We start from the raw sequence: 18,860 nt of genomic DNA, 5'->3' as shown, positions 1-18,860 counted from the left end.
ATAAATCATCCTTGGAAGCACGCGAGAAATAAGTGGAATCCGCCCCTGTTCCCCTTCTGTGGGGAACAAAAAGCCAAAACGGCCTCTCCAGGTTTCAGGGAGGCCTCGTTGGAGAGTCTCCCCTTCTAACAAGGTCTTCCTAAAACTGTTCCCTGACTGTGGATTGAGGTCTTGCCACTATCCACAGGCACAACACCCACAAGGCCACTAGGTGTTTGGAGTGGGGTCGGGCCTTGTGAACAGGCCAATCCCCTCGGTGGGCAATATTTAAAAAACATGTGTTTTTTCCCTAGGGGCATGATCGCTTCCCTGGGGAAAAGTAAACAAAATAAAACAATTAAATTGTCAGGGAGTTGGCTCACCTGACATACGGGCCGATCCCCTTTTTAATAGAAATATAGGTGGGTCGGTCCTGAAGACATGGCTCAACTACCTTGGGAGCTCTTTTTCTCTTTTTTATAAATGTGTGTTTCACCCGGTCCCCACCCCCAGGGGAAAACCAGAGAAAAATATCCACACTGTACATACGTGACAATATTTTACAAGTGGAAAGTAGGAGATTTTATTAGAAAAATTATCTCAAATGGACCAAGAGTTAAAAAAATGTGGCAACATGTGTTTGCATCCAGTAGAAGGTACTGTACAAGGGCTGACTGGTCATCATTCAGCTGCTTATTTCTGTTTCTGGTTGCTATTCTGATGCTAATGAGGTAAAATCTTTGCCTAGGCAGTATTATCATGTTTTAAAATCATAAAATAATGATGAAATATTTTAAAACAATGTGTCCTACAATGCAGCATTATTTACCTTTTCTTGCTGCATAATTTAATCAACCCTTTCCTATAATTGGGTGGTGTTCAGCCGCATGATTCCAGTTGCACTGTGTGTTTTCAGAAGGAGCACGCCTGTGCACGAAGATGCTACTATATGAATGTGCTTCTTAAGATCAAAAGTTGATTTGTGTCTTGTTTTATACAGGCAAAGGTCCAGCTGCTCCCTCAACAAAGTTTTGCATAAGCCATGACAAAAGTATGCTGTTGTATTGGGTATGTAGAAATGTGAAGAAATAAATGTCTTTTTTTAGTATCTTTGGAGAACCTGCAGATTCAGCGAACAAGATAAGTAATTTTGTATTTATTTACCATCTTACACATTACATTCGCACACACCCGCCGACTGATTTAAAACAATACTTCTGCCTTTTATATAGGACAGTGTTTTAATAGGAGGGTTTTAGCCGGAACACAGAGATGGCGTCTCAGTGGATGACTGCTGCCCAGGCACTAATTCAGGGGTTATGGAGGACAACTCTGAGGCAGGTTCAGGTACTGAGACACCAGATACTGATACAGCATCTAAGGAAGAGGAAAATGGAGCAGAATCTGGAAGCAATTTTTCAGTCCGCAGAGCTCCATTTCACGGCTCTTTTTAGAACGATTCTGAGGGACATGGTGATGGTAGTCATACTGTCCTTTCGCAAGAGCAGTTTGTGCAGCAGAGCAGGCGAGGATGTTCAAGCACAGACGGAATGCTCTCTTGGCAGACCCCCAATTTAGTTCCGTCCTAAAACTCTTGTTCACTGGCGATGCTGGATGTAAAGTAGATACAGTCATTTTTTGCTGATTGACAACGTCCATCTCTTTTTATATGTTAACTTCCGTGAACAAATTGTGCAGTAAACAAATTTGCGTGTCAAACAATTTCTGAGGGAGCATGGAGGCACTCTAGGGCCAGAGCACTGCGTTGTGTTCCAGTAAACGGCTCGCAATCATGTTCTCTGATAGGCGTGATGTGTACGTGCTCACTACAAATGATGATGAGAGCATTGCCCAGTCAAGATTTGGGTTCAGATGGCGGAAGTTCACAAGCCTACCGCTTTACACAAATACAAGGGCGGAGTGGATAAGAATGACCAGGTTCTGCAGCCATACAATGTGAGTTGTAAAACTCACACTTGGTATATGGAGCTGTTTAGTAACACACGTGATCCATATGGCAACATGTGTATCTTGGTGATCGAACCACCACAGGAAGACTCGTATCTTTCCTGGACTTTCAGCAGACCTTCATTGAAAGTCTTTCTGCTACAGAAACAGCGGCCTCTACTCGATATTCTCTGGAGGACGCTACAAGGCTGCAGATCGACACTTTGCCAACTACATTCCTGAAACAGCTATAAAGACTCTACCATGTCGAGGGCTCCCATTGACCTTGGTTTGATCTGTTCCTGTAGCGGGCACTAGGCCCAGCTACACAAGTGGAATCAGTGTTTTTGTCGGCACAAGTGGGGTAATGTAAGGTGTTAAGATTTTTGTGGATTTCTGTGGATTCCAGAAGTTGCCATCACAGAAATGGAATGAGAATACGTGATATCAGGCACAGTTTGAGTTTTGCAGGGCAATGTGGGCAAGAAAAGCATGAGAGATCCACGCAAGTCATACCACCCTCAACCCCCTTGGTTGTCTAGCTCTTAAAAATGTGTGTGGTTTATAAGTTTGCATGGGTGGTGCCTCGGCACAGGCCCAAATACAGCAGTTACCCCGCTTTAGGGCCTTTTGTGTCGTGGTCTTGTGGCCCACCCACACAAGTGGGGTATCGTTCTAATTGAAAGACGTTGGGGGAACTCAGAGTGGTAGGAAATTTGTGGCTTGCCGCAGATTTCAGTCACAGAAATAAGAAAAATGTGCATTCCTTACCAAAGTTTGACATCTGCAAAGGCTTCTGGGTAAAATTACCTAGTAATAGCACCCATGGACTGCCCTTGCTGTCTAGTTTTCCAAAACGTGCAGGTTTGGTACGTGCTGGTTGAACTAAGGCTCAAACTTCACAGCTACCCACTTTTCCAAGAATGGGTCAGTTTTGAGTTGAAAAATGTGATGTAGAACACTTTTTTTTCCAACTGGTAGCACTGCATTTGTGACTTCCAAATGTAAGCCAGCATGTAAGACAGAAGACATTGTGAAATATACCATCTAAATCATATGCTACTACGGGCAAATTCAGAGATCTACAAATAACCACTGCTTCCAATTCCATATCATGTGCCCATTTCAGAAGTAGATAGTTTTCCTTGATACCCATTTTCCACTCGATACTTGGTACACTATAAAAAATAATTGTACGGTGCAGCTTAGTTGTTGGCTCTGGGTACATTGGGTTCTTGGAAAACCTAAAAACACGAAATAACCCTGCGTTATGAATCTTAGGAGATCTACACATATGACCCCTTGCTGAATTTGGAATTATGTCTACTTTTCAGAAATATATAGCTTTCTTGGATCACCGATGGGTTTCACAGTGGTTTCCACCACAAACTGGACGTACGTTGAAATCACAAAAAATAGGAAACATGGGCTATGTCTTTGAAAAATACCAAAACTCTGGTAACAAGTTGTGTTTTTTGATTCAGGTCTGTAGGTTCCAGAAAGCTGGGAAGATGTTGACTTCAGCACAGCAAAGCAATCATTGATGGCATTTTTAGGGGAAAAAAAAGACACTTGTATCCAAAGCACTTCTATTTTTCCTCACATACTCAACTTTTACCTATATTTTGCCTATTTTCTTGCCACTTTCCAGGGGTAACCACAAAACCCGAGTACATTTAGAATCCCTAGGATGTTGGAAAAAAGAACACACATTTATTGTGGGTACCTTATATGGACAAACAGTTATGACAGCCCATTAATTAAGGGGTTAGTGCAAAGGTTGATTGTATGCGCTGAGTAGCAAAAATCTTTATGATAATTGCCAGGCTTTAATAAGGGTGGCCAAGATGACGTAGGATAGTTGAAGTAACATATACACAATATGCTATGAGGTCAAAATGAATAAGCAGCCATGTCTTGTGAAATAAGAGAATACCAAAACGTATCACATAGTCTAAAAATCAGGGCTGTTTAACTGTTTTGTTATAATAGCAGAATTCCAAGAGCACTGTGTAGTATTGAAGTTATTTGAAATGGCCCAGTCAATTATACTTCTAGTTAAGTATTCATTTACAAGAAATCTTTTCAATCGAAGTACTGGATTATCCGTTGTCTGGTCCACTGGCTGTTGTGAAATGTGTTTATTGCCAGACAACTAGACTGATAGAAGGAGCCAGGAAACTCATTTCGTATGCGGCTTGCAGGAGCCCAATGAAATGGAATAATTTTCATTTTAAATACCAGGCTTTGAACAGTGAAGGCCAAGTCGAACTCCAGTGAACGGCCACAGGTTGGCCATTTTAGTGAAGTACTGAAAATGGGTTGTGAGCAACAAATAGTTCTCGGAAATTAAGAATCTCCCTAAGCGCCACACAAAATCACACACAATGCTACCTACACATTTCCATTCAGTTAAAACGGAGCCTAAATGGCTATTCTTTTCACGGAAAGACGTCCGGGATGTCAGCAGGCTTAACTGGGCGATGGAATGAAAGTGATCTAAAGCTTTGTGCAATTGATACATCGGAGTGGTTCTTTCCACCTTAACAGTGAATACAAATTATGGGGGGTTTTAACTAATTAATTGAGCTTTACACTTGCAAAATTAATTTCTTTACTAAACATCTTTGGCTCAGAAATCTTGACTTCATCTTCATGCAGCTAAAGCTTTCACCAAACTCAATTCATCTCCAGTGTGGGTATTTCCAAGGCAGTGTTTTCCTTAGCCCCAGTAGCTTCCTCCATACGGGTCATTCCAGAACGTATAAACTTGCAAAGGAAAACTAAACTGGAGACCCGGAGGACTGGGGTGGCTTTTGAATGGCAGACATTATACCCAGGGTGAAGTGAACAGCCGGCCTACATAACGAAAGCGGCCCAAAGCCTTCACCAATGCAGTGAGGCACCAATTCTTTGTATCTGCCCATGCACAGAATGCAGTATACTGGTCAGTGAACAGGTTCAGTCTCCAGGATAAGATGCTACCATATCACCGGAGGAGCAAGAGAGCAGGTGACATATCATTGCTCGTACCTGACTGGTGTTCGAGGACTGCTGTTTAGCCGACGTGGTGATCGTTTCTTTGGCTGGTAATAAAAACCTTCTTTGATGCTTTCCCACACCGAAGGAGCCACATAGGTAAAACCCTAGACAAAGGGACAGAGAAAAATGATGAGGTAAAACACTTTCTCACTTACCATAGCAGAAGGAAAAGTTGGTGATCTCAACTATAACCAGTTTGAAAATATTTATAGGAAACAGCATTTGCTTTTTTTCTTCTCCAAAAATATACATGTTTCACTCCATGTTGGGTACAAAACTAATCTCCATTTCCAATTCTTCATATGTTTCAATTATGCTTTATTATTCTTAGAAGCCGCATTTGTAGGGTTGGACATCACTATCCGCAGAGATGGTCGTTTTCTCTTAAACCCACACCACCTGTCATCCTTCCAATGTTGACAGAGTACCACTAGCACATTTTATGGAAGTTGCACTACTGAGGCAAAACTGGTTGTGTCAATTCAATTCAATTCAATTCAGCTTTATTCGGTACAAATTAATGTCCATAAAAGCATACACAATCACAGTCACAAATACAAAATATGGACAACTTATAGCAGACATAATCACACATCATTAAACAGTATTATTAGTTAAAAAAAAAACAATAATTTACACCTTTAAAATTACATAACTACATCTAAAAACACATGCTTTTCCTCAAATTGATGCATTTGTTTAAAAAAGTAGCAGTATAAAAACAGATATCAGCAGATTGTAAATTAAAAATCAATTTCATAGCTTGCTCAACCGTACGTGTACCATATTTAACAAACATGGGTTTTAGCAGGATAATACGAAAGTTAGAGTACAGCTTGCAGAATAATATAAAGTGCATTGTGCTCTGCTTGGAAATCCCGTCACATCTACAAGGACCTACAGGGTATTTCCTCATTACAGGTTGTGCCACCAGATGATGCACTGTTCCAAATCTCAATCTGGTCAGCACAAATTTATGTGTCGGCCTGGTGACAAGAGTTAAATAGACAGGAAATCCATCCATGGACAAATATCTGTTATAAAACATAACAGTGGACAAAGTGCCAGCAATAACTGTTCTTTTCCTCTCAACAAAGGCTAGAAAAACCCTTTTTAACTCGATCTTAGGGATCAATAAAACAGCGTTCGGATCAGTTACAATATTCAGGTTAAAAATATCCGAAAAACACATAATAATGTATTTAATCCAGGGTATTGCTATAGCTTTATCTAGTCGCATACAATCCTGGATAATAGACCTAGTGAATGATTTTTCTTCATTCAGCCAAATAGACCGCCAAACCATCAGAGGTCTAAGTGACAAAAGATCGGATAGATAGTTCACATTTAATTCTTGGTGACATAATGCATTAGAGGCCGAAGTGGGTAAACACAAAACTTTTTTAAGGAAAGAATTCTGTTCCAGTTGCAATTCATGTACGCCACTGTAACCCCAAATTCCTGCCCCATATAATGCAATCGAAACACATCTAGCCTGATAAATTTTTGTCATATCTCTGGTCCTACGATCCCCAATTTTCTGGGCAAATCTAAAAATTCCGTGTGCATTTCTAGCCATTTTATTGCGTATATTATTAAATTCATGTGTCCACTTTTTATCCTCAGAGAAAGTTATACCTAAATAACAGAATTTGTCCACCTGCTGTACTTTTAACTTGTCAATAAAAAACCCTTTCGCTATATGTTTAAATTTCTTTGAGCCACAGATCATAGTATAAGTTTTGCTTTTGTTAATAACTAATTTTTTATCATCATTGATAAAGGAAGCAAAACTATCCATTAATCGTTGTAACCCTATCGGGGTTCTTGACAACAATACAGCATCGTCGGCGTATAATAATACCGGTACTGGGACACCGTTAATCATGGGAGCATCTGCGGGTACTTCTTTTAAAATTGCATCAATATTATTTATAAATAAAATAAATAAAAGGGGAGCTAAAACACAACCCTGCCTTATACCTCGTTTAACGCTAAAGTTCCGGGTACATTCGCCCTTCCTACCAAAACGTACACATGTTTTTAATCTCTCATACATCCTGGCAAGAAAATAAATTATGCCCTTTGGCGCCCCTATTTCCAGCAGGGTCGACCACAAAATAGAGTGGTCGACCATGTCGAAAGCGCTGCTTAAATCAGCAAAGCACATATAAATATGGCCAGATTTGGCTTCGCTATATTTCCCGATCAATAATTCTAAATTAATGCATTGATCGAGTGTACCCCTACCTTTCCTAAAACCATATTGGCTATCTGACAGAATACAATCCTGTTCTACCCATTCTTCCAGTCTAACTAGCATAATCCTACTCATAACTTTTACCGAAGCATCCAATAATGAAACTGGTCGGTAATTTTTTGCATCTGACCTGGATCCTTTCTTATATATTGGTACAATTATAGACTCCTCCCATGTTAACGGAGGGTCTGTACAAACCGCGGCGTTAAAAACAACAGCCAACAATGGACCCCATACTTCTGGCGCATCCTTATATACATCACTAGGAACCCCATCCGGTCCTTGGGCCTTTCCCCCCTTGCTTGCCCTAATCCCCATTTCCACTTCTTCCACAGTAATATCGAGTGGTATAATCGGCCAGCTATCTGACCCGATGTTACTGTTTTTGTCTGAATCGAAAATACTTGAGAAATGGGTAATCCAGCCTTCGCAGGAGACATTTGCTGTTAACTCAGGCATATTTGTCTCCTTAAGGAATGGGGAGTTAACTGTTGCCCAAAATAATACAGAATTAGAAAGTTCTGCCGCCTGGTTAAGAGAGTCCCATGCCTGAAGCTGTAGAACCTTCTTCCTTGCTTTAACCCCTTCGATGCTCATGACGGAACGGTTCCGTCATGAGCATCGGTTGAGCTGTGCTCATGACGGAACCGTTCCGTCATGGCCCCGCCCGCGCTAGAACCCTTCAGCACCGCGGGGGAATCCGCGCAGCGCTGAAGGGGTTAATAGCATTTTTATATTCTAGCCTCAGAGTAGTTACTAGTTTTTTATCCCTAGGTCTTATTGCTAGGGCCTGTTTAAGATCGGTCAGAGCAGTAGAACAGGTTTTGTCAAACCAGACAAAGCCAGGTTTTTTACTACCCCTACTACCGCTTGTGAACTTAGCGTTAATGGCATTGTTGATTCCTTTAAAACTAGATAAGACCTGCTCATGATCTAATCTATTTTCTAAAATAAAGACAATGTCTGCTAAATTCTTCATAATAATAGATTCGGTTAGTTCAGATGCTTTTGCACCTATCCACCTCAACCTTACCCCATTAACCCGGTGTGCTTCAATATTTCCAACCGTAGTCCCTGTCTCTCTATCATTCTCTTCCCACAAAGTCATGGGCACAATAATACAATTGTGGTCACTGGTGCCCATTATCTCCATTTCCAGTGGGGCAAAACAATCGGCAATACTGGAGGATACCAACACATGATCGATTACAGATTTGGCACGCCAATTCCTAAATGTGGGGATAGGTGAACCATTACTATCCCTGCAGCAATCCAAAATTTCCAGGTCAAGGCACCCCATTAATGTATTCACATTTTCCCCATACATATCATGCCCAAAGTGTGGGACCTCCCATCCAGCATTATTTGTAACCCCACACGCCTTTGTGGATAATAATTCACATAATGAGACATTGAAATCCCCCCACCAGATAATATCAAATACTTCATTGGAATTCAAACTTAGGTTCTCAATAGCATTGGCCAATTCGGTTACGATTCTGCCCCTGGTGCTATCAAAAATGTTGTTATAATAATTGATCAGAAGGATGTTACGGCTTTTGCCTTCTCGGATCCAAATCATCTGTATTAGATCACCTACCGGCACATACTTTATCACCATCATCTGGCGGTGGACCGATACAAGGGTGAGTAAACCCCCCTTAGCTCTTCCCGGTCCCTCTCCATATGCTGGTAGGTTATATGAAACAAACCCCTCAAAATCAATGTTATCTTTGCACCAGGTTTCCTGAAAACATAGGATATCATACCTATTAATGAAGGAATTCCAACCCGGGTCTCTGCTTTTAGATTTCAGACCAGCTACGTTCCAGCACACCAACCTGGAGCATATACCTGTTTTGGTGGTAATCCCACTAGTGGGACCTCGGGCGTTTCCCTCCGTTGTGCCAGCCTCATAAATTTGGCCCAAATCACCTGTATCCAAACAACCATCTGGTATGATCTCAGCCTCATCCTGATTAGACACCAGTCCGGGGACCAAAGTTGTTGTTACAGATATTACAGATATACAATCATCTCTACAGTCCTCCAAATTGGGACCCTCTTCCCTTCCTGTACATATCCCCATCTCTTTTGTGCGTCAATCGTTAGAGTCCAGAGTACTAAGTGCAAGAAACCTGTTCTGTATAGGAATATCAAAATAAGGTTTACAAGTGAGCGGATAAGTAGAACTTCTAGTATTGTCCCTCCGCTTGTCATTAAGGTGATTATAAAAGTATCCTAATGCTCGGGCACATACATTGCCATCTAAGAATGGGAGAGATGCCGCTCTTAGGAGAACTGTAGTAACATGCTGTGGGTATTTAAAGTTAATAATTACACAGTCCCCCTTTAATCTTTTCCTATCGCTCCCAATCCAGTTGGCTCTCCTGGTTGTCAAAATATTATCAGAAAAATTCAATGGGAAACCACATTGTCTATTTAGCCACGACAGGCATTTGTTTTTTAGGGAATCATGGGTTTCTTGAAGACCCCTGTTATCTAGCGGTGGCACATTTGTAAGTACCACCACATAAGGAGCACACTCAGGTGGGAGATTAACAGCGCCCTTAATGTTATTTTCCTCCCACCTATTAGTGTTATCTATAGCAGGCAGAGTATTGCTAGTTGAACGCGTGCTCATTTGGGGTGTTACCAAGATATCACTATCATTCCCTTTATTCCCTGTGGCTTTCTTAGCAGGGTCTCCCTGTGCTTGGCTCTTATCTTGGTTGTTAGTAGTGTCAGTTACAGCAGTTGTAACAGTAGTAGCAACAGACACCTCTCCTGGTTTGCCTAAGGCCTTACTTAGCAAACCACCCAATCTGACCACTTCTTTTGTTAACTCCTCTATTTTTAAAACCAGTGGGTCTATGATGTCCCTAATCTTGATACCAATAATCTCCTCGATGTTACTAACAATACTATCCTCAGCCCCCACCTTATTTTTTCTCAGGACAATATTTTCCGTGTCTTTATCTGGTGAGACAGCTGGTTTCTGCCCGTTACACAGTGTCCTCTTTTTAATCGGAAATTTCCTACATGTTCTAACTGCCCGTACTTTTGGGGAAGGTAAACATTGTTCCACCGTGTCAGGACAGTCATCTATTATTAACTCATTGGGGATAGTTTGTGCGGGCTCGAGGTGTCCCATCTCTGTTAACTCTACCACTCCCGGGATACTAGTGTCGGAGTGATTGTTCGCACCCTCCGTGCTAGGGGTTGATAGACCTCTTACAGGGCTCTCTAGATGCGGAGTACTACTTTTCCCCAGCGACTGTCGTCTTTCCGAATTAATCTTACTAACCTTCTGGACCAAGTAATTATCCATTGTACGTGGCCCCATAGAGGGTTTAGATCTAGACATATTGTAAATCGTCACATCCCCGTCAAAAGCTTACTGAATTGATATAACGTTAAGTCCGTTCATAGTTCGCATAAATTTCAAATTTTAAAAACATTAGCTACGGCTAGCAGTTGACTCAATATCACCCCCACTGCTTCGTGTGACTCCTATATACAGAACCAGCGTCCCTGGCCCAGTCCAGTCTCCTCAGGCCTCTGAGGGCCACAGAGGGCCCGCCCTTTGCCCGGGCTTAGACCGGCGCCGCCCGCGCGCGTCCCGCGACGCGGAGAGAGCCTCACAGTTTTAAGCGCCGCAGGGCGCGCAGGGAAGCGGAAGCGGGAAATGCCGCTAGGGACTCTGGGGGCTGTAGTCCCCTACACGGCGTCCAGCGCGGTCAATGGCGGCCCAGATGCAGATCTCAGCGTCCTCGGGCCCCCGGGTGATGCAGAGTGCGCAGCGGAGCGTCCTTCAGCCAGGTAAGCTGCTTCGCAATGTCCCCCGCTCCACTGAGGGAGCCTCACAGTTTTAAGCGCCGCAGGGCGCGCAGGGAAGCGGAAGCGGGAAATGCCGCTAGGGACTCTGGGGGCTGTAGTCCCCTACACGGCGTCCAGCGCGGTCAATGGCGGCCCAGATGCAGATCTCAGCGTCCTCGGGCCCCCGGGTGATGTAGAGTGCGCAGCGGAGCGTCCTTCAGCCAGGTAAGCTGCTTCGCAATGTCCCCTGGTTGTGTCATAACTGTAACCAATATTCCTCCAGCATGGTCTCTTGTACATGTATTGCTGGACAGTAAGATGGAAGAATTAGAAAACATTCAGTGAGACAACATTTTCTAGTCTATTGACAGTGTCTGGTCTCTCCATCTTTTTAACAGCTCGTGGCATGAAAGTACCAGAGAATCCCCCACCTAAAGTAATTTCCACCATTTCTTTTTCAAACTAGTCCACAATGACTTGGCATCTCCACCCTTGGTGTCAGGGTGGCTGAGGTCTCGGAATTGCTCATGCTGGAGAACTGTGGTTTCCAAAAACCCAGGGTCCTTAATTTGAGGCATTTACTGTGTTTTACAGATCGTCAATACGAAAGGCATCTAGCATGCAATCGTCTATAACACAACACACTCCAAACTAGAACAAGCAGAGACAAATGGACGAATGCTAAACCAGAAGGAATAAGATTAAGCACAAGAGAAGGCAGATTAGCTTCAGATGTTATACCAAATAACAAAAAACTGAAAAACACTACTGAAAACAATGTTGAAGATGGCATGTCTAAGGTTAAGATCTAGGGAACACTGCGGAAGGCACAGAAACAAGTCCTCTGCATGCTTATAGATATGCACCCCTGCCCAGAGTGTCTAACTGAACTGTTGTCTAGATACCCAAGGCTGTGCACCATGATATAGGCCTACCTCACAGATTGCGGTCTTGTTGCCTGGGAGCGCCCAAAGTGCTACTCTCATAGTGGTGAAAGGCTACTGCCTTCACCAAGATTTAAGCAGCATGGGCACTGTGGTGGCAGTAGACCGTGTAGAGATCAGTAGTAGTGAACAGACCAGTTTTACCTTGTGTCACTGGAGTGAGACCTACAGGCTACCTCATCTTTCTAACAGTTCTGCTGCTGTGTGCTTAACTCGCCCTTAGCCTACTTCAGGTAGATGTGGAGTGCTGTGCAGCCCAGGAGTAATTACTCTGAGCTGGATATATGTGCACCTTGGAAGGGTACAGTACAGGGATAGAGCAGTACTCTGCTGTGTATGTGTGGTTAGGGCATATACTGGGTGTATGTATGCCTGCGAGGAATACAATACATGAGAGGTGTAGGGCTGTGCAGTGAGTGCTCAATGAAAGCAAGTTGTGGGTGTATGTGTACTTGAGTGAAGTACAATACATGAAGAGTGACATTTTGTGTAGCAGGCACAGGGTGAGCGTGTGTGCTGGCAGTGCGTATATTTTTAAAGCACACCCGGTGTACAATACAGAAAAGCTACAGTACTGAACAGTGAACACAGACTGAATGTGTGTGCCGAATGCATGTATTAAATAACAACGGGGTGGCCCTGTGATCCTGAGAACCTGGGTATCATATGCAATACAGACAAAATTGGGTCTGTCGGACGAATAACAAATTAGTTATTTAGTTCTATATTATATCTATTACCAAATTACTTACATGATTAAATCACTTATAATAGGTAGAAGAAAAAACATGGAGATCTGAACAGTTCAATTACCAAAAATGAAATGGATTTCATGGGTAAAGAATGGATATCAATTAGAAGAATCAAACATTTACATACTCCATGTTTTAAGTGAAAAAAGCGCTTGTGCAGTTCAACGAGAAGAAAGGATTTTAACACTTGTACATAAACCATCCAATTCTTTACCCTTTGTCCAATATGTACTATCTGTGGTCACTCATTGATGGGCTAAGTACATCAGTCTTTAGATTGCACATGACCCAGTATGCATCAGTAAAGGCGGAATACAAGATCGTCGACATTGTGACCCTCTAAGAAGAGTGCACTTTCTTTACATCATAGGAGGTCTTCATCAGGACTAAATATGGAACAACTTGGAAGCATTGTAGGCATATGTGTGGCCTTGTCTCACTTGAAAAGGTTTCCCCCTTGTTATACAAGTGGGGGATTCCTTACTGCATCCAAAATGATGGCATAAATAGCTCATTCAGCATTTTCTCTGAAACTCGGAATAGAATGGCGTGTTAACTTGCTACATCACATCCCAAATCATGTAATTTGTTTTGGATTACCACTTCCTTTTTTAAACTTTTTTCATTGAGTTACATGTGATCTCACAAAATCATATTAAACTTACAAAGTCAAACACTGATCCTTATTAAAAACAGCCGCGAAGTAGAGAACATTTTACTAACCTCAATTTAAGAGACAGCGCAGAAACTCAACCACAATCAAATATGTTGGCTCAGACATGATTAAGGCGCGTGGCCCTCTACACGTTCAGCTCTAAGTATAGCTGACAACAGTTCAAAGATCTGGGGAAAAAAGTGCCCACCACTCAGATACCGTAGGGGGCATCGGACTGACCCAAGATCTAGCAATCCAAAGCCGAGCAGTGACTATCGCAATTGATATCACCAGAGATAATCTAGGGCTAATGTTGGGTTTGTGTGCCAACATAATGTCCTTAACTGATATCTGTACATCATGACCCAAATAGAAGCAAAGAAGCTGCACCATGCCAGACCAGAGAGCTTTCCGTGCACTGCATCCTACAAACAGATGAATAGTGCCTGCAGCATATAGACCGCACTTTGGCAGCAGGACTTGTGATTAGAAAGATTGTGGCCCACTTACAGATTCTTTCCGGGGAATAGTACAACACGTAAACAGTATTAAATTGCTGGAATTTAAAGACTAACTAAGCGGACTTATCGACTAATAATATTAAGAGCATCCGTAATATCTTCTAATAAAATAGTTTGTTCAAGAGGACACTATTTAGCAGCCAGGATAGGCTGGTCATCCTATCTATAAGCACCCATGATCCTATAAAGAGTCCTAATTGATAGTTTGCCTACTGCTGTGATAAAATAGATTAGAATATCTGCTTCCTTACTACCAACAGTATATAGATGATTATGAAAAATAAGTCACAGATCTGTAGCTATTTAAACAAGCATTGGAAATGCAATAGGTCTCGCATTTGTTGGAGTTAGAGCTATTGACATTATAAATGCCAATGTTTTTTACCTATGCAATAGATATGCACACCCCACCTTAATAAAATAAACAACGCTGTTGTGTGTTTTTTTATTTAGTACACCTGCAAAAGTGCCCTAGCGTTCGGAGTGAAAATGGCAGCTCCGACTCCGTGTTAAAACAAGCAGTGTTGTGAGGGTGCAGTAACATAGGCTGTCACTAGGTGTCCCTTGGGACCTCTTTTGGCCACATATGGTACTGCAACATGACTAGGCAAAGGATATGGCACAGCGGTGAGAGCTGCTGACTGGTGAGCTGAGGATCCGAGTTAGAGTCTGCTGTCGGCTTACCATCCTTTGATAATGGACTGATTGTTTAACTTCACCCAAGGCTATGTGAACTATGTAAAGAAAAGTGTTTAATGAAAAATAACATAAGAATTCAATGCAGTGATGTCAGGGGTGGTCAAGCACTGCCGTGCAGGGGGTTGAGGGTAGACAGCAAAGGAATACTCCACGTTAAAACAAGCAGTGTTGTGACGGTGCAGTATCACAGGCTGTTACTACAAGTCAAACTATGGACTGGATAACTAGGACTAAGGTCCAAGTAGGAAGCAGCGTCTTTAGGTTACTCAGCACACTAATATAGACATCTCATCCTTTGTAACTGGCCCAGTGTCATGAGAGTCACTCAACGACTCGTCCTGCCTTTTAGCAAACTGCGCTAAGAGTTCTGGGACCTGTAGTTTCACTTTAAGTATGGTCCTACAGCTTCCAGCATACAAAGTGCCACTGTATACAAAACAAGACTGTCTGACACTCATTTCTTATTACCAGAATGCAGCAATAGAGCACAAATAAATTGCTTTGTCTGTAGGTCCTTAAATAGTAAACGTCACTGATATCCATCTCAACAGTACAACTTTCATCAACCTCAGAAAGATTAAAGGCATGCATGGCCCTGCAAGCCACGAACTAGAGACCTGCATGCTTATAGTCCGCTCAGCCCACCAAGCAATCTTCTATTATTGATGCAAGCTCAAAGAGCAAGAATGCTAATTTAAATAAGGTGTTTCCTTGGTCAAAATCCTCATAACTACAAACTGGGCTTGTGATCAGGTCACGGAATAAAATGGATATCAAAATGCTATGCACAGAATAATCCATGCAAATATTGCTCTTGTAACTACGATAATTACTATCTGCGAGATGTACAAAAGAAACAAATAAGTTCATATGCCACAGTGTGGATGTTACTGGCCACAATGCACTGGGCACCCAGTAGCCACCATTGATTTGACTCCGAACACAAATTACCACCTTCTGCTTGTGAGCTGTAATAGGTAACGCAGGTTATGGGATGCCACATATAGGCAGGTCCACCTGCAGTAAAGTGGGGTCCTCCTCTACAGCGATGGCTTAGTGAAGATGAGGATTACAAATGTGGGTCCTACACAAACAGGATTTAAAGATAGGGCTTAATATGAGCCGGTGGTTTACAGGTCGCGGAACCAGCACTTAATTGTGAACACTGGCACTTATGACAGACTGCCACATGGTGATGCTGTCTGTGTAATTTAGAGATGAGTTCGACAGCAGCTGTTTATTAATAAAAACAATGAATGCCTGCCGCTCAAGTCATTCTTGCAGCTCTGGGTGCCTGGAATAGTCTGTTATGATTAGTAGTTGTGTTGGTACCCTTGTTGGCAGCCCTGGGAGGGCCAATGGGTAGTTCACGCTGCAGTGGCCTCCTGATGAGGGAATAGGCACTTATTTTATTACAGATTATGAACTGCTTCTGGAAAATATTATTCTTTCTTTGGGAGAACTCTGCTTTGTACTAAGGGTAGGGTGGGCAGCTTTCAATGGACACAATTCACCATAAACAGTAACATGGAATCATTGTATGACGTTTACTGAGAGAGGACTCTTTCACCAATAACAATACCATGTTTACATGGAGAAACGGCCTGTCAAGTGCTTGGTGGGCTGCCATGGTTCAAACTTGTATCCTGAAGTGTGCACAAAAGTAATCTGCAAAATGCACATCAGTCCACAGAAATACCACACTGGCACAAGGCCTGACATAGCAAACGCAAGTACGAGGTGATATCAGCCACCATCTTAACTGCGAACAAAGCAGAAAATACAAAACTAAGAGTGAAATACAAATGTGTTTTATAAGCAGAGTTGGAGAGGAGTGATTGAGGAATCGTTAAACAATGCCCTTCCTTACTAGAATTAGGTAGCTGCAATGTCAGCAAGACTGGGTTATGATCCGAGGTGATCTTAGAACACACCTCCAATGTAAGCAAATTGAATAGGTCATTGAACAATAAAAAACATATTGATTCTGGAGTAATGCCTATGTGGTGCAGAAACAAAGTGTAACCAGGTCTCATAGGAGATATGGTACTCTACACATCAACTAAGCCATGAACCTGAGCTATGTCCCGGATAGAAACTCTAGTTTTAACCATAGTGGGATGGGCAGCAGGGTTAGTAGTGTCCACCACATAATTCGTAAAGTAGTTAAAGTGACTCCAATAATTCTAAATTCAGCCAATCAAACAACCCTGGTTCATCAATATTTGGACCACATACAGTACAGATCGTGATGATCTTAGCGAGATCCATAATCTGGCAATTGCCCACCTACCCTTGGTGTCCGAAGCAGTTCTCAGGGTTGTATATTCCAAATGTCTATAACGGAGTATGTCAACCCCGTATAGAGATTGACTGACTGGTGCTATTAACAGTTCTCTTCTAACGCAGCTATCTTCATACCCAAGATGACTTTCTGTTAAACAGACAATATGAGGCTTATAGGTGAAAGTCTCCTTGCTAACCAACCAGTGCTCAAGAGGGCAGTTAAGGCCAGTAACATTCCAACACATTGCTTTTAATCGAGACATAATGTGTGTCTGATGTCAGCAAAAAAACTCTCTAGAATATACAGGTGGTACTCATCAGCAAAACTAAAAAGTATGTGATCCAAGCCACTTTTTTTTCCAAGCACCCTCCTAATCCCTCAAAGAACCCACACGAGCTAGTGATAGAATAATCAGTGTGAATGACAAACACCCTCCAAACACATACCCCTCACCCTAACCACAGGGATAGAAAATCATCCCACCCCTTAGGCTGTCAGGTCACCAAGACAGCCCTTGGTGTGCTCTCTGCCTTCCCCCAAACTGTCCTGGCTAGCCATAGCTTAGACACCTTTCGGATTTGTGCAAGCAGCTATTATGTTTTAAAGACGCAAACAGCAACAGATGTGAGATAGCCATGAAAGGAGAAGTTGTAAGCTAAAGAGGGAGGTGTAAAGCAGATGAGATAGCTAAATAAAACAAAATGGCAAAGTAGTATCACCAATCCTTGCCCCGGCTTAATAACTCTTGCAGTATCATCCTGAGTATAACAAATCTGTGTATGACCGTCCCTTAAGATCTTCAACCTGGCAGATTCCTGAAGGAAGACCTGTGCTCCGACTGCTCTCAGCAGTGGCGGCTTCTGCTTAACAGGGGTGGAGGGGATAAAAAAAAAAAAAAGCTATTCACTTACCTGCAGGCCGGCTCCTACCTCCTGTTCCTCTTCAGTCATCGACACGCAGGAAGCACACATGCTCCCCTAGCCAATCCAGATGCTGCAATCAGCAGCATGGTGATTGGTTTGAGAACCGTGGTTCAGCACTCAGATAGGGACTATGAGCCTGTGCATGTTTTCTACCCAGGCTGTGCAATACAGCCGGTGGAGAACATGCAAAGTGCGTATAACTGTTTGCCCGGCCCAAGACAGCCGGCCAAACAGTCATGCGCACTTAAGAGTGTGCTCACCACTCATCCCCCTGGCCTCTTCTCTGGCCAGACCAGCCCCGTCCACACCTAAGCATGAACGTAAAAATAAAATATTAACATTGCGATATTATCATTTTATTGTTCCTCTTTAAACTACTCGCAGAGCAGTGGGGTGACGCTCTTCAGCCTTAGCAGAGGAGCAGCCGCTGGCTCTCAGTAGGTCATCATTTGTTTAAGCTGCCATCATCGGTCCATTGTTATCCTGCAAAAAATCAGTCCGCACAAAGAAAGATACCGCGTCAACCAAGATCAGTGCTGAAGGATGCGCCTTCAGAACAATCGTTCGTCTTGGCAGAAAGTTGCCAACTTATATCAAAATAGGACAAGGGCGAGCTCTGTCAATCTTAGTAGCCTCTCGGTATAATGGGAGCCGATGAGCATGCTGAATTTGACCATACAGGTCCCAATCAGACAGATCGTGGAAGGCCCACGAAAACAGTACATGATAAATTGTCATGGATAATCCCCTTCCTTCACCCTTTGGGATCCCAAAAATTCTAAGATTGTTGCGCCGTTGGCGATTCTCCATGTCCTCAATCTTAGGCTGAACCAGAATAAGCCGACCCTCATGCTGTCAGATTGTCCTTGCATTAGCTATTCTGGCCTCTTCTATATCTGCCTATCGCTGCTGGAGCCCGGAGATCAGCGGAGTAAGTGCTGAGACTTTCCCAGTTATCTCAGCTAAAATTGCTGCAGCTGTAAATTGTCCTTTCTATACTGGGAGTAATGTTGAAGTGCCACGGAGCGCTGA

At 42.8% G+C, this 18,860-nt stretch overlaps 1 protein-coding gene across 2 annotated transcripts in view; it reads right to left on the bottom strand.

Annotated features, from left to right (window-relative positions):
- Nucleotides 1-18,860, bottom strand: part of RPS6KB2 (ribosomal protein S6 kinase B2) — a 212,216-nt gene that overhangs the window by 10,062 nt on the left and 183,294 nt on the right. For both annotated transcript variants that reach the window (XM_085651639.1, XM_085651640.1), the window contains one exon: nucleotides 4,960-5,072. In XM_085651639.1, coding sequence (XP_085507765.1) covers nucleotides 4,960-5,072 — 113 coding nt within the window. The remainder of the gene's footprint in view (nucleotides 1-4,959; nucleotides 5,073-18,860) is intronic.

This window comes from Triturus cristatus, chromosome 4_1, assembly GCF_964204655.1.
Source record: "Triturus cristatus chromosome 4_1, aTriCri1.1, whole genome shotgun sequence".
Taxonomy (NCBI): domain Eukaryota; kingdom Metazoa; phylum Chordata; class Amphibia; order Caudata; family Salamandridae; genus Triturus; species Triturus cristatus.
This window is presented reverse-complemented; position numbering and strand designations above follow the sequence as displayed.